The 15000-nt window shown below is 33.8% G+C and overlaps 1 protein-coding gene across 18 annotated transcripts in view; it reads right to left on the minus strand.

The window, feature by feature from the left end:
* Positions 1-15000, minus strand: part of SOX6 (SRY (sex determining region Y)-box 6) — a 384360-nt gene that overhangs the window by 319512 nt on the left and 49848 nt on the right. For all 18 annotated transcript variants that reach the window (XM_014530922.1, XM_014530923.1, XM_014530916.1 and 15 more), the window contains exon 2: positions 4031-4271. In XM_014530922.1, coding sequence (XP_014386408.1) covers positions 4031-4271 — 241 coding nt within the window. The remainder of the gene's footprint in view (positions 1-4030; positions 4272-15000) is intronic.

Below are 15000 nucleotides of genomic sequence, written 5' to 3' on the forward strand. Positions count from 1 at the left end.
ACAAATTTTTGTGCACTGGGCCTCTAGTAAATAAATAAATAAATAAATAAATAAATAAATAAATAGTAGTCATCTCAATCACATTTTCTTATTTAATTTTCTTCATTGTACTTATTATTGTCTGAAATTGTCTCACTTTGTGGAACTTTGTCTGCCACACTCCTAGAATCTAATTTCCATGATAGTAGAGAAATCATCTGTATTATTCACAAGAAAGTCCCTGCCCCTGAAACTTAGTAGGTCCTATATACTCAAGTAATCTTTAGCAGATAATCATTACAGCACAGTATCATATGCCAGTCACTAAACACTACCACAAAATGTTCCTCCATGCTTGTTAACATTAAAAAGAATAATACGTGATACATGTTTTCATAAAAAAGTTATGTGAATTTATTCCTGCCTAATGAATCAGTCCTAATGGAAACAAAAACATATTTCAGGGGACAATCAATATTCCTCCACAAAAAAAGGTGCTGGTACACTGACATCATAATGAAAAGAGTAGTAATTGTACATAGCAACCAAGGACAGTGAAACCTCATTTACACTAACCTTTTAGCCTTCAAATGGATCATACCAATTAACACAGAAGTCTAAATTTAAAATTAAACAGTTTTGTATCCATAATATAAGTAAATGCAATGAACAGTGGAGTCTAAAACTTTTTTATCTGAAATTGATCTTTGAATGCCAATCTCTAAAATTTCTATTCCCCTTCTTTACTTATGCCATGAATTCTTTTCTTTGTTTGGAACTGTGTGGTCTCTCATATTTTACTATAGTTCCACCTCAAAATAAATAGTCTGAATTTTAACATTTAAAGATTTTTTTTCTGATCAGGAAGTGGGGGTTAGCAGAACTTCTCTGCTTTGTCTTTCCTCTACAGAAAAGCTCCTCTGTGGTCTTGATATTTCAATTTAAATGCCTTCTGAACCCAGTAGATAAGAAACTTTTTAGTGCCTGTTTCTAACTGTTCGTGAGTGAGGACTGTCACAGAAACTAAATAGCAATGGAAACCAAATAGGTGTTAATAGGATTTTTGTTGATTTTTAGATTTTCTTTTAAATTTTACTTCCCCACAACTATTTTATGGAGTTCAATTACAGTCAGTAACAGATATGATCCATGGAGGAGAACTACAAGTGTCATTTAACTTCATAACAATCCTTTTGGACTTTACATTTACTTGAAAGTAGAATGTGGTAAAAAAAATATTTACTAAATTTTACTTTCATCACAGTCCCTCCACCCCAACACATTAGAGAGAGAGAGAGAGAGAGAGAGAGAGAGAGAGAATATGTAGGTTTGCAGGACTGCCCAGAAACCTAAAATCCTTCTATTGTTTTTCTTTCCTGTAAAAAAAATTGTTTGGTGATATAATACTTGCAATATAAGTCATTACAGGTCTGATGTTACAGTTCTTACACAGTATTGAATCTATTGAATGAAAAGGGAGCACAAAGGGGATTTCCAAATGCAGCTGCTATTTCCCATTTGTTAAATCCTTTTACTATACCATAGACGTACACAGCTGGGAAATACTATAGAGTGGGAATTAAAACAAAATGTTTTGGCTTCTAGAAATTCAGAATACACAAAAGGTCCAGTGGAAAGCAATGCTTGATATCAAAAGAGAAAGTTTGAAAACAAGGATGATTTCTTTTGGACTAACATATAACATATATTTGTAAATTTAAACTATTTTATACTACCATAAATTCCACTTAGTATAATTTGCTAAGCACATTATTAATATCTATTTTCTAACAATATTTTACATCATAAAACTTTGAGAATAACTCGCTAAAGCAATTTGGCACTTGCCAAGATACACACAAAATTTAACTGAGAAAAATAAGCAAAGTGTTCTCTGAAAAAATAAATTTTGAACTGTATTATTTCTGATTCAACCTACATATTCCAATGTAAATATTTATCTGTCCATAGCTATATTTGGCAAAAAAGCAAATATCTATCTCTATCCCATTGGCCTAATCCAAGCCTGGATTTCTTAAATAGCCTCTCAACAGGTCTCCCTCCCATCCATTCATACTACAGCTAGAATTATCTGCTTGAAATATTCTTAAACTCTTCAATGCCTTTCCATTGCACTTAGAATCAAATCTCACTTCCAATGTTATCTACCAGGTATTGTTGGATATAGCCCCTACCAATCTCTTCAACTAGATCTGATGCTACATTACATCCTTACTTATTACACTCCAGCCACGAAGACTACCTTGAATTTCCTGAAACTCAGCTATATTTTTCTCACCTCAAATATTTCATACATGTTATTCCCTCTGCTATTTTTACTCGTTCTTTTATTCTTTGCCTGACTAGTTCCTCCTATCCTTAGGTCAGCTAGGATATTCCTATCTATCCATTCTAAATGAAGTTTATTTCATTATGTTCTCACATAGCATTCTGTTATTTTTCTTCCTAACACATATCACAATTTTTTAAATTTATTGTTGACAGTATTACAAATGTCCTCCATTTTATTCCCATTTACCCCCTTTACCCAGCCATTGAGCCACCCCAGGCCTTCCCTACACCATTGTCTATGTCCATGGGGTATGCATACGTGCATATAACACATATCACAATCTTAATTATATATTTATTTTTGTTCCCTCTCCTGGATATAAATTCCATGAAGGCATATTCATGTATGTTTTGCTCACCAGCACCAAGTAGAATGCTGTGCTCAGAGAAGGTGTTATATAAATATTTGTTGAAACAAAAATAAAACATAGCCCTAATATCTTGCCAAAAGCTAGTGGCAGTGACTGAATATCTATTTCACCCATGCTATCTTGGAGGTATAAAATGAAGCACTCAAGATCAAGCAGAAAAACGGACTTTTAGTCTTGCTTTATCATACCTTCTCTGTTCTCCCTATTCAAGGAAAAGAAATCTTCCAGTGATTCTATCTAATTATAAAATTATGATACCCTTACCTAAAGTTAGTCTAGAAAAGTCTTGTTTTTCTTCCAATCCCCTACATCTCACCTGCTGCTCCAGAGCACTAGTTATGTCTACAAAATCATCTAAAAAAGAAGTGTATGCATCCACAAATTATAAAATCAGATCTTTAAATTGGTTCTGAGACATTAAGCATAGGGCAAGAATTTAAATATATGTTATTAGTAGTAAAGGCAAAAATAAGATAAAAATATTATCTTGTTTTTTAATTAAGGAATAAAACTTTTCCTAACTGCCCACCTAAAATACTTTGCATTAACTTAACCAAAAGTTAAGATATATAAAACAAATTTTAAAATTCCTAATCAAATAAAATATGTTAAGATTTTGGTCAATTTTAGATGCTAAAAAAATAAGTATATTTGCTGTAAATTAGACAACTAATGTTACTTGCTATGGATCTGTTTTGATGGTTAATGATGGAATTTAACATGAGAAAGCTGGCTAACACATTACATGTATTTGATGTTGTTGTTTCTACCTTTACAGAAAACTTCTATATTCTGATGCAATGATATTCAGAAGCTTTGTATGTCCTTTTGAAATTAATCTATAGGCATTTAAGTGAGAAAAATCTTAATTATAAATCAAAAATTACTGTAAAAAATGATAAATACCTGCACTTCCTCACTGAAGATGTATTTTTTCCATATGATCTCATTCCCCTAGACATGTTTGCTTAATATAATTTTTTAATATTAATACACAGCCACACTTCATTTGATCATACCTATTTTGTGGTATTATCAACTTCATCACCTTAAATTCAGAGGTTCAGAGAATATGACAAACAAATCTTCCCCCAAATTAAATATTTTTTGGCAAGGTGACCTAATAATGGATAAAAACTAAATCAGAAACCATTTTCCAATTTTCCCTAGTTAGAGTAATATTAATAATATATATGATTGTTGGTTTATGATCTGAACACAATGAACTGTAATGATATGTATTTTGAGCTTTCTCTAAAACACCTGTTTGTAATGAGGCCATACTAATGGACACACTTAGCAACAGTGGCCAGATTTTAAAAGCTCACCATTCTTTGCTGAGACGACAGAATGCTGTCCCAGTCAGCATCTTGTTGAATGGTATTGACAAGTGTTGGTAGCTCCTCAGAGTGAGGTTTGTTGTGCATTATAGGGTGCAGAGGCAGATGGGAGGCCACATGTTGATCACTGCCCTCTTCCTTTTCCCTTGAGGTCAAATCTTGGGTCATCGCTTCCTCTCCATCAGCTGAACAGGCAAATGGAGAGGTGGCTTGCTTGGAAGACATTCTTCTGCAGAAAAAGGAAACAGCATGAATTAAAAAGGACTGTTCATGAAAAAAAAATCCCTTACATTTGACTATTTCAGAAAAAAGAAAAATTCTCTAACTTCAGAGATGTTTACCATCTACTCTAAACCACTAAAAAAGAACTCTCAGCTTATCTGTTCCACTTCTCCTCTTTGATTTTAACTCGCAAAACTCTTCCCGATGATTGCTGCATATTTTCTCTCTTACCAATCCATAAATAAAGTGTTTATGGAATAAGTTTTCATAATATGTATAGTATATGTATGTGTGTAAATTCCCCCCAGTTATCCCAACTAGATTATAAGCTTCTTGAGAGTAATTTTGTTGATTTGCCTAGCAATGGAAAAAAAAAAAAAGAAGAAAGAATGAATGAACTAGCAAATGAGCCAGTTTGGAAAATGATTTGAAAGTACATATATCCAAATTTTGCTTATGCTTTACATCAGAACAAAAGAAGAAAATAAAACCAAAAAGGCAGGTTATCTATGATGAAAGTCTAGGCAAATTTGGTCCTGACTTCTGAGTTTACACCTTGTATTGAGTGCTAGGCCTAACACTGTTTAGTGTCAATGTGATCCTTTTCTAAAGACCTTCAAGCTGTGTCAACTGCTGTAATTTAGCCTTTAAGTGACATATTGATTGAATGGCTGATATTATTAGATTAGTCTTAAGGCAATTTTATGACATTTGAATTGAGCATATGAAATAACTATGCTACTATTTTTTATTAGAAAGTATATACGAGATTCAAAGCATTAGTATGAAAATAGTAAAATGCCTACAATGCATAATATTTTTAATACTCCACAAACAATTACTGAATATTCATCTATGTACCTATAAGTAAACTATATTCAGCATAAGGTCTCCATTCTGTGCTTCCATATACAACCAGAAAATCATTATTACTAAACAGAATTCAAAACTCTTATAATATCACTTTATCAAGACAATTTTCTTAGCAAATGTTTAGAAATAAAACCGCCAAAAGTTTTTAAAATAAAATAAAAGGCAATTGGGCATCTTTTCTAAAACTTTATGTCATTTTTGGTTTATAGCATAATTAGCTCTAAAATTGCTGTGTAACGAAAGGAATAAAATCTCCACCTTAATTGCTTTTTAACATTAATTGATTTCATACCATTTTTTTTAAAATGCACAAATCAGTTAACATAGGAAACCACATGAGCATTTTTCAAATTAGCAAATCATTAACTTGCTAGTACTGTTTCTAGACAAATAAATACTGATTAAAGGGTCCAGAAATCTGAGATTAACAGTTAAATTTACAAATCTGTCACATGCTTTCATGAATATTGCAGTGAAGGAAATATCAAGTGCAAAGAAAAATAATTAAGTTAATTCCAATTTAAACAGTAGTTTTTATGTAGCAGCCCATGTTTCACATAGGATTTAACAGCTAATGCTAAATTTCTCACAATTAATGAGGGGGCTCAGATTTAGTATCCTACAGTGAAAAAATTAAGATAAGATTAGCTAATCTAATTATGCACAGTTCTAAATAAAAGTATTATAGGCTTTTGAAGTGCTTTGAAACCTATTAAAATGCTGATACCTACTTATAATAACCATTCTACAAATATAAAAATTTCATCTATTAGACTTGATTCTAGAAAATACAATGGTGAAAGGAAGTACAGAAGAATGTCTATATTTTCTTTGAGAAGAATAAAATGCTATAAAGAGCACTATATCAAAGAATCAGGTAAGTATATTCTTGACCAATTTCTAAAAATAATAACAAATGGACTTATGTATACACACTTAGGAAAAATGATACCAAAGGATGTTTCTTAGTCTACATGAATCACTCTAGAGCTTACTTCATTGGCCTCATAAATACTATCATAAAACCAGGCAAATTATAACTGTCCTGCAAGTTTATCAAGAGCCTGCCATAAACAACAAGAATGTTTTCATAGTTCAGATAATGACAGTACCAATAATGTAATCATTCACATTAAAAACAAAAGAATGAATTTACTGCTGATTTTTAAAACAGCTCAATACAATTGAAAGTCATAATCCAAAACTCAGAGGGACTTTAGCTTCCCAAAAAACATCCTCTTATTAGAAAGTGACTTGGCTGCTTCCAATAGCATTATCTGTGATTGTTGCTTTAGTATAAATTAATCATGACACAGAACACAAAAGTCTCTTAAGAATAATTTCAACTGCAAAACTGCACCAATGAACAATAGTGCACAATCCTAATTAAACACAACCATGCAGCTGTAAAAATAGACTAAATCTGTCCAAAGCCATGAGTTGAGTTTCAAGGCTGGTTTGTTAGAGTGTTTTCTTAAGGAAGGCTGGGCCCTCAGTCTTAATCAGCCAATAAATTATTTCCTGCAATTACATTAAATAGAAAATTATCTTCAAATGGGGCGTGTTAATTGAAAATCAAAATTCAGAGGGAAGTTTAGAAATTACACGCTGAATACAATTAGTGAGGAAGGGCTTCACCTCTACTTCATCAACAGCCTTGTGGCGATTCCTCCAGTGACCATTCAGGAAAGTTACCTATTTATAACATCACACGATTTGTCTTTTATTTTGCACCTACAAATATGAATGTGCATCAAGATTGCAAATAAAAGATATGCTGCCAAAAAAAATGCCAATATTAAATCTGACTGTTCAGCCTCAGTTCACACCATCATTAGGGGACAAGGAGAGAGGAAGATAAGATAATAATGGTTAATAACCAAGGAAGGCATACGCAACTTGCAATCCTGGCCTTTAGCAAAGGAATTAAGTTTTTTTTATTATTCCAAGAAGAATACTTTTCCATACTATATTTTACTTAAATTTTCTTGTATTTACTATAGTTCTCAAATATGTTGTTAGCAGAGAAAAGGGTGATTTTGTCCTTTTAGCTAGTTATTGCTCCACTCTGGGCATTTCCTTTTGACAGAATTGCTGGGCTTGTTTCAGGTTTGTTTTTTATTTGGTCTTGCTGTAGTTTTTGTTTGGAGTGGTGGTTTTTTGTATTTTTAAAATTAAAGTGTGCACAAATTCATTTTAATGCACAGTTTATTAAATAAGTCAGATTCACTGATTATTTGATTCAATTTACTGATTATTTTTTGCACAATTACTTTATTAAAGAGTCCTGCAATTTACTGATTACATACTTATTCATTTCATTTCTTTACTTTAACTTCCCCTTTTAAAATATTTTACTACACAGAATTCTAGAAGCTGCAAAGACTCTTGGTAATGCTTTTACTATAACCATTGCACCATGGCTGCTTTCCTTTAGAAAGTCATAAATCAAATATACACCCATTTTAATGTATTACATTGTCACATCGGTGCTTACTTTTATTTTTCATGCTCATATCAGTAATTTTCCATTACAAAAACTTTCACACACCCCTCACCCCCAATGCATTAGAATGGTATCTTACTTTAGCTGCTGCCATATATAACTAATAGGAAAAAAAAACAAAATTCTTGTAAAAATGGTCAATTTCCATGTGACTTTACTTTGTTTTATTTTTGCACTATAACTTAAAAATCATTCAAATGAATTGTTTTTTTAATTTGTATTAAAAAAATCTCCCTAGTTATACCCCGTGAAAACAGGGGGTTATAATGGAAGTGCTGACACAACCCTAACTAAAGCAGCGCAAATGTTGCCGCTATAATACACAAAATCAAGTTCTATTATTCTAAACGATCCTCGCTCATGGGATTTTTCTTTACTGTGCTCCCAGCCAAACTGCTGAAGCATGAAAAATTTAAATGCAATCAAATGTGCCCAATTCTACTTTACTAGAACAAGTGTCTACAGTGGTACAATCTTAAAAGGAGATGCAACAGATTTGTTTGGTGTTTTTTTTTTAACTGTTTATTTATAATACAGTGCATTGGAGATAAAATAAAAGAGGAAATTACACTCACATGGTACCAGTGTATTGACTACACAGAGTACATTATAATCAGAGAGAAAAACTACATTGTCAACTTATCACATTGGTTAAACAAGATGGTTTTCTGGGGCATAGCTATTATCAAGTAAAACCTCCAAAGAGAATTACATATCTTTGGGACACATAAAACTAAGTTCTCATCATGTGTTCCCGAGTTTGAAATGTCTCTGCCCAGCAGATCAAGTGAATTCCCAGGATGCCGGGCCATTGGAAAGAACTTCAGGGCTTAGGACTTTTGGGAATGAGAATGTCAGAGATAGTCTCCTGTAATTGATAATGTTTTCTAGGAAGTTAATAGGAGTATCTCTAGAAAGATGATAATTATTTTACTCCAAAACCCCAGTATCAAATCTGAATGTTTAGACCATTAAAACCTACTCAGACAGTAAATTTACTTTATATCTTTTAACAAGAAATCAAGATTAGCTTGTCTAAGACTTTATAAAATGGGGAGGACTAGATATCTACACAGTAAATCTTCTATCTCAGAAAAGCATACTTTCTAGAACGTTAAGCCTTTCTGGTTTTATGCTATTTTTTAAAAACAGTCATTTGTATATGTTTAAAAGTTAGGATTATTTTAAAACAACTTTCTCATAAGGCAGAGCCACTCAAAATTACTTTTTTTTCTTTACTACTGCTTGAAAAGAATCTGTCTCCAAACTATCATCTGGAACTTAACTATAGAAAGGAGCCTTGAATTTATTAGAACAATATTTTTAACCTGATTTTTAAAAATGTTTTCATGACTTCTAAGATTATTACCAAATGGTATTCATTTTTTAGGTGTGTTACATTTATTCAAAAGGAGCCCTGTTTTGAACACAAAACAACATTTTAATAGCTGGTTTACATAAAGAAAATATTAAAAATTCAGACCAACATTCACATTTATTTTTGCAACTCGGCCCCAGGCTACCAAGGTAGACTTATTTCAGTCAGATGATTCACTGTTAATTTAATCCTGCAATTGAGCTGATACTGAGAAATAAACAATTAATTTTCCAAAAATGTAAGTGTCTCTCATTTTAAGGAGCATGAGTAACAGATATATTCAGCTGCCAAAACGTGCAATACCCAAGAACCCCTGCAAAGGATGCCAGTCTACCCAACCTAGGGCAAAGAATGATTTAAAACTTTCCTATACCTCTAATTCCTACATTTAAAGATGGGCAGGGGGCAGGCTGAGGGAGGAAGCCTGATTCTAGACTTAAAATGAAGACATCCTTTTAACACTTTTCCTGCTTCACTTGCGTAAAGGCTGTTCATGATTCCTTGTATTGTTTTATCTGGCACTACCTCTTCTCCCCCCACTGCACCCTCTCTAACTTCCCACAGTTTCTGCCAGGTTTTTCTCTCTCTTCCATCTGTTTAATAAGAAAAATTTAGTGAAAAAGAAGGTAACTGCTTTCAGAACTACCTTGAAGAGTTATAAGCCAATCTTTTAAAATTTGCAGTGGCTCTTTCAGAACATATATGGTAACATATGCAGACAATATCTGTTGGAAGAAAACTTACTGACTTGAGATAGCTGTCAAATCATTATAGATAAGGCAAATGAAATGTGCTTGAAGTCCTTGAAGTATGTTTAAGAAGGGTCTTTAATTAATGGAGTTTGGCTTATCTAAGGCTTCTAATTTTTCACACCAAAGCACCAAAATTGTCTCCAAAGGCCTTCTGAGGTTCTTACAAAACAGGGATTACCTGGAACATATTCTTCTCAAGTCATCAAAGTTTGTATTTCTAGAGTTTATATTTAGCTGACAATATTGCTGTCACTTTATATAGCTTAAGACTGTTCTTTGGACTAGAGCTCATATGTCTTGGAATGCTTTGACTCATGAATTGTTTCTCCTGATAATGTTACATCACGTAATCACCTCTGTCTAATCGGTTGGTATCTGCTGGAAGAGGCAGGCGACCAGCCTAACCACTGGCCTGCCTGCCGAACTGCCTATGGAAAACCTATATTTATTACATGTGTTCTTGAGTATCCAGTTTCTTCCCAGGATCAAAACAACTTGATTTAATGTAACCTCTATCTGATAGAGGTTTTGCCTGATAGAAATAATATTGAATTTTTCTCACGGTTTATTTACTGGTAACTTGTTGGGATCTTTGGTTTGGAAAGCCGGGCCCAAAATATATAAACAAAATCAGTCACAACAATAAGAGCAAAACCAAACAATAGCTACTATAAATATACACTAAATTGGAGGATTCTAATCAAGCACAATGACTTTATAACTCAACTGAAAGACCTCGCTCATTATGGCTTGAGTGAAAGAAAGACGTATAAAACAATAAGAGAATGAATTTATTTATACACGTCCACTTTGAATTTCCTCTTCACACGAAATGAGAATCATAATTGCTAAAGTGAAAACCAAACATGTCTTTGCCCACTTGAAAGACACTAGTATGGAAGCCCAATTACAAGATATTTTATCTAATTATTAATAACAATTATAAACCAGAGCAATAACTTCTCATAAAGAAAAGGTAGGAAGTCACTGTATACTTTTTCATTCTTACCTCTATTTTCCACTTCTTAATACTGCCAGGAAAAAAAAAATGAAACTGTCTAGATTGTTTCAAAAAAAAAATGAAAGCTCACACAAGGTGACAATGAACAAGATTATATAAAGAAGCTAATCTCTGGAGTTCTCCTTTCGAACCAATTCATAAACAGTGAATTCAAATACCAATCAGAGCACCACAACTTTCCAGACAGAGTAGAAGGCATTATATCCAAAGCAATCCAGCAATTCCTTTCTTGTATATAATGACATAAGGTATAAATTTCAGGTTCCAGTCTAATAAGAGGAGGAAGAGGAAGGGGGAGGGGCACAAAAGAGGGTGAGGGAAGGAGAGTGGAAGTGAAGGAGGAGGGGTGAAGGGGAAGGGGAGGAGAGAAACAACTGTGGCTTTGCAGTTCATTTTCAGTTTGTCTACTTAATGAAAACCTCATTGTACAACCCTGAAAACCATTTCCAGCAGGCAAAGTATTTCTGATTCAGCAGAGGTTACACAAGCATCAAAGCAGTTAAATATAGGTGCCAAGCCACAATGCCAGGAGCTCTTAGTACTGTGAGTTAGTGTTACCTGACAGCTTAGTGAATATAAAATTACTTGTTTCTCCAATTGAAGACAATCAAATTGTCACCTTCCATTGTAATAATGCACAACTAGTGATCAGCAAAGTGCAAACATAATTACCATGAAGAAAACAAAAAATCAAATCTAAATCCCTCTGCAGAGTAAACACATCTATCTGTGTTCCCCCCCCAAAGGAGTGCATTTTAATGCTGAATGCTATGATTATGTTATTTAACGATACGATTTATTAGTCTTACATTAAATTAAAATGAAAAACAACAAGAAAGACCAATTCATACAAAGTGAATACAAATACCAATAAGAGCACCACAACTTTCCAGACAAGAGTAGATGGCAAGCAAATTGTATCACTGCCATTTGGGCTGATAATGTTAAGTGTACATCAGCAGGACATCCATTAGAAAAACCATGCTTTCAGAGATTTCTTTCTAGCCTAGAAACATTTCTGAAGGTTGAATACACAGGTTGGATCCAACCTCAAAAGCTTTTGTCTTAATTTTTCCTGAAGAGAAAAAAGTTATGCCTTATTTTTATCTTCTAAAGTAGCCTGTATTTTTGAGGTTGAAAATTTACCTCACAAAATCGATGTAGCATCTTTATCCAAGTTTAGAAAAATAACCAAGTGTAGGATACATGTCCACAACTATTACTGAGATACTCCATATCTGGAATTCTCATCCAAATTTGGTGACTAGATTGGCTCACTATCAAAGTGATTTCAGTTAACCCAAAGCTTGGTTAGTATTAAAGCACTGAAAATTCCACATTCTTCTTCCATACCTTGAAGATTCCTAAGTTATAAATATAAATTTTGATCCAACCAAACAAAATTATCTAACTCAAAATTTTAAACATTCATATGTACAACTTTCTTCCAATGTATCAAAAACTATCCTTCCCATTCTCAAAACACTCATAACATAGGGATTTTCTCCTTTCATTAATAATGCCTTATTTTTATCAGAAAAGTACACCATACTTACAAGCTAATGCCTAATATTCCATTTTTACCTGATACCTCTGTTTTAAATAATATCATTTAAAATTCTCTAACCAAAAAATGAATCTGTTAAGGGAGAGCAGGACGAACTGCAACAGAGTAAAAGTGGAATGAATTAGGGACCATCAACAACATAAGATTCCCTTGAGCTTGAACCTTCATGTATAAATTCAGACATTTGCAGTTGGATAGATCATTCCTTAGAATGATGCTTTCATCCTTTACAAATCTGAAATGGCCAATCACTCTCACATTGCAATCCTGTTCTTTTATTCTTCCAATTAGTTAGGGAAGAGTTATTTTTTAGGAGAAAAGGTTGGATGAAAACACTGGATTGACTGTGTGGTTAAATCAGAAGCAGAATAAGGATGGGAGGAACAGGAAAAAAGGGAAAGTCCAATCTCTAGTTGGAAGTCTTATGGCGATTTGAGATAAATTTCACATCATTTAAGAAAAGATTTTTTTCTTGACCTTGCCAACTTTCAAGTAATGTAACAAAGTTTTTTTTTCAAGGGATCCTTGTTATAAGCTTGACACAATAAAAACTTCCCAGTAAAGGGGGTATAATCAGTGCTTTTTTTAACTTCAATGGTGAACAACTTAATACATTCCTAAAATTATGTTCCTACATAATATTTGTTACAAAACAATAAGTATCAGAAAGAAAATAAAAATGGAAACCTGTTGTCACAGAATGTCTTCCAGACCCAGAGAGGCTTGCAGAGATAATATCATAAGCATATAGTAAGTGGAAGAAAAATAGAAAACTTAAAAAGATTTCATTTTATATATAAAAAGAAGCTTATTCTATATGTTCCATGAGAATAGGGATCATGTCTGTCTTGTTCATTACTGGGTTCCCAGTACCTGACACAGTGCACACCACATTGCAGACCATCAATAATATTGGAAAGAAAGAGAAAGGGAAAATTGGAGAGAAGAGGTGTGCAAATTAGCTTATATTTTAAAATTAAGATGAATAGATAATCACAGAACTACTACTTACATGTTAATGCTACCAACCTAAACATTATTCTTTCTGTATATTCTTTCTACCAAACATCTCATTCCTTAACTTCTAAATCATTTGATTTTTACATCTATATCCCCAACACTGATCTCTCTCTCTCTCATTTCCTTGCAATACAACAGTCCTCAAATGACTGCTAGATATTTATACCAAGATGTACTTTGCTATATCATAGTCAACAAACTTAAAATTAGATGCATCATTATTTTCCTCAACACCCTCCGTCATTCATTCACATTCAGAAGAGCATCATTCTCAGAATCATCCAACAGCAAAACATGAACACTATATCCATCTCTTTTTAATCTTTGATCCCCACTGCTAGCCTGTCACTGAGCTTCATCAACTCTTCCTTAATGTTTCTTAAGCTAATACATTTTACCATACTCATAATACCTTAATACAGGGCTTTATTACACTCCTACCTAGACTCTTGCAACAGACTTTAACCTGGGTTTTCTAATTTCAGTATCTCCACTCTCCAAATCAAGCTTACAAACACTCCCTTTATCAGATCAAGAAAAGTCAGTAACTCTTCCCTGATGACCAAAATATGCCCAAACTCCTGACTCTGGCATTGAAAGCTCTCCATCCAAATCCAACCAATCGTTCCAAATTTATCTGCTAGTAGTCTACACTTTAACCTTTTACTCTAACGAGACTGATATACTCAGACTTCATTTATTACTGCCTCCCAGCCTTTTCCTTGCCGTACTTCCCTCACCTTGCTTTCATATCACTAGGAAACCAACTGAGAATATTCCAGGTAGCTATGATCCACCCTTCTCCTAATCACATCTAATAAGTGCTCTGAAAATTATTTTTATACCACTTATTCAACAATTAATGTATACTAGTTTACATATCTTTTTTAAATATATGACATCACTATCCTATATAATAAAAGGGTAATATGCAAATTGACCCTAACAGCAGAACGACTGGTCGCTATGATGCGCACTGACTACCAGGGGGCAGATGCTTAATGGAGGAGCTGCCCCCTTGGTGGTCAGTGTGGTTCCACAGGGGGAGCGCCGCTCAGTCAGAAGCCGACTCTTGGCTGGCCAGTGCAGCAGCAGTGGCGGGATCCTCTCCCACCTCCGCAGCAGCACTAGGGATGTCCGATGGGCCTAAGCCATCGGTCGGACATCCCCCAAGGGCTCTCAGGCTGCCAGAGGGATGTCTGACTGCCAGCTTAGGCCTGATCCCCTGGGTTGATGCTCAACCACTGAGCCATGCTAGTCAGGCGGCTATAGTTTTTATACCATAAATTTTATTACAAATATTTGTTGGATGTTAACTATCCATGCTTTCCCTACCATGCTTTTTCTGGTTAGCCTAAATGATCAACATTTAATTATATTCTTTACAGATGATTGTGAGATAAGATAAGGGTGTCACTGCCCCTTTATTTCAAGGTCCAGAGAAGTATGAGATCCAATTTCTACCTTCTAGCTCTTACCAGAGAAGCCACAAAAGAAGCCTCAGGTACAACTGAAGCTGTTTCACTACAAAAGTAAATGTGATGACAGCCTTCAGGGAAAACAAGATGAGGTACCTGAGCAGTATATATTTAACATACCACCTGTCTAGAGTTCATTTC

The sequence above is a fragment of the Myotis brandtii genome, unplaced genomic scaffold (genome assembly GCF_000412655.1).
Source record: "Myotis brandtii unplaced genomic scaffold, ASM41265v1 scaffold782, whole genome shotgun sequence".
Lineage (NCBI taxonomy): Eukaryota > Metazoa > Chordata > Mammalia > Chiroptera > Vespertilionidae > Myotis > Myotis brandtii.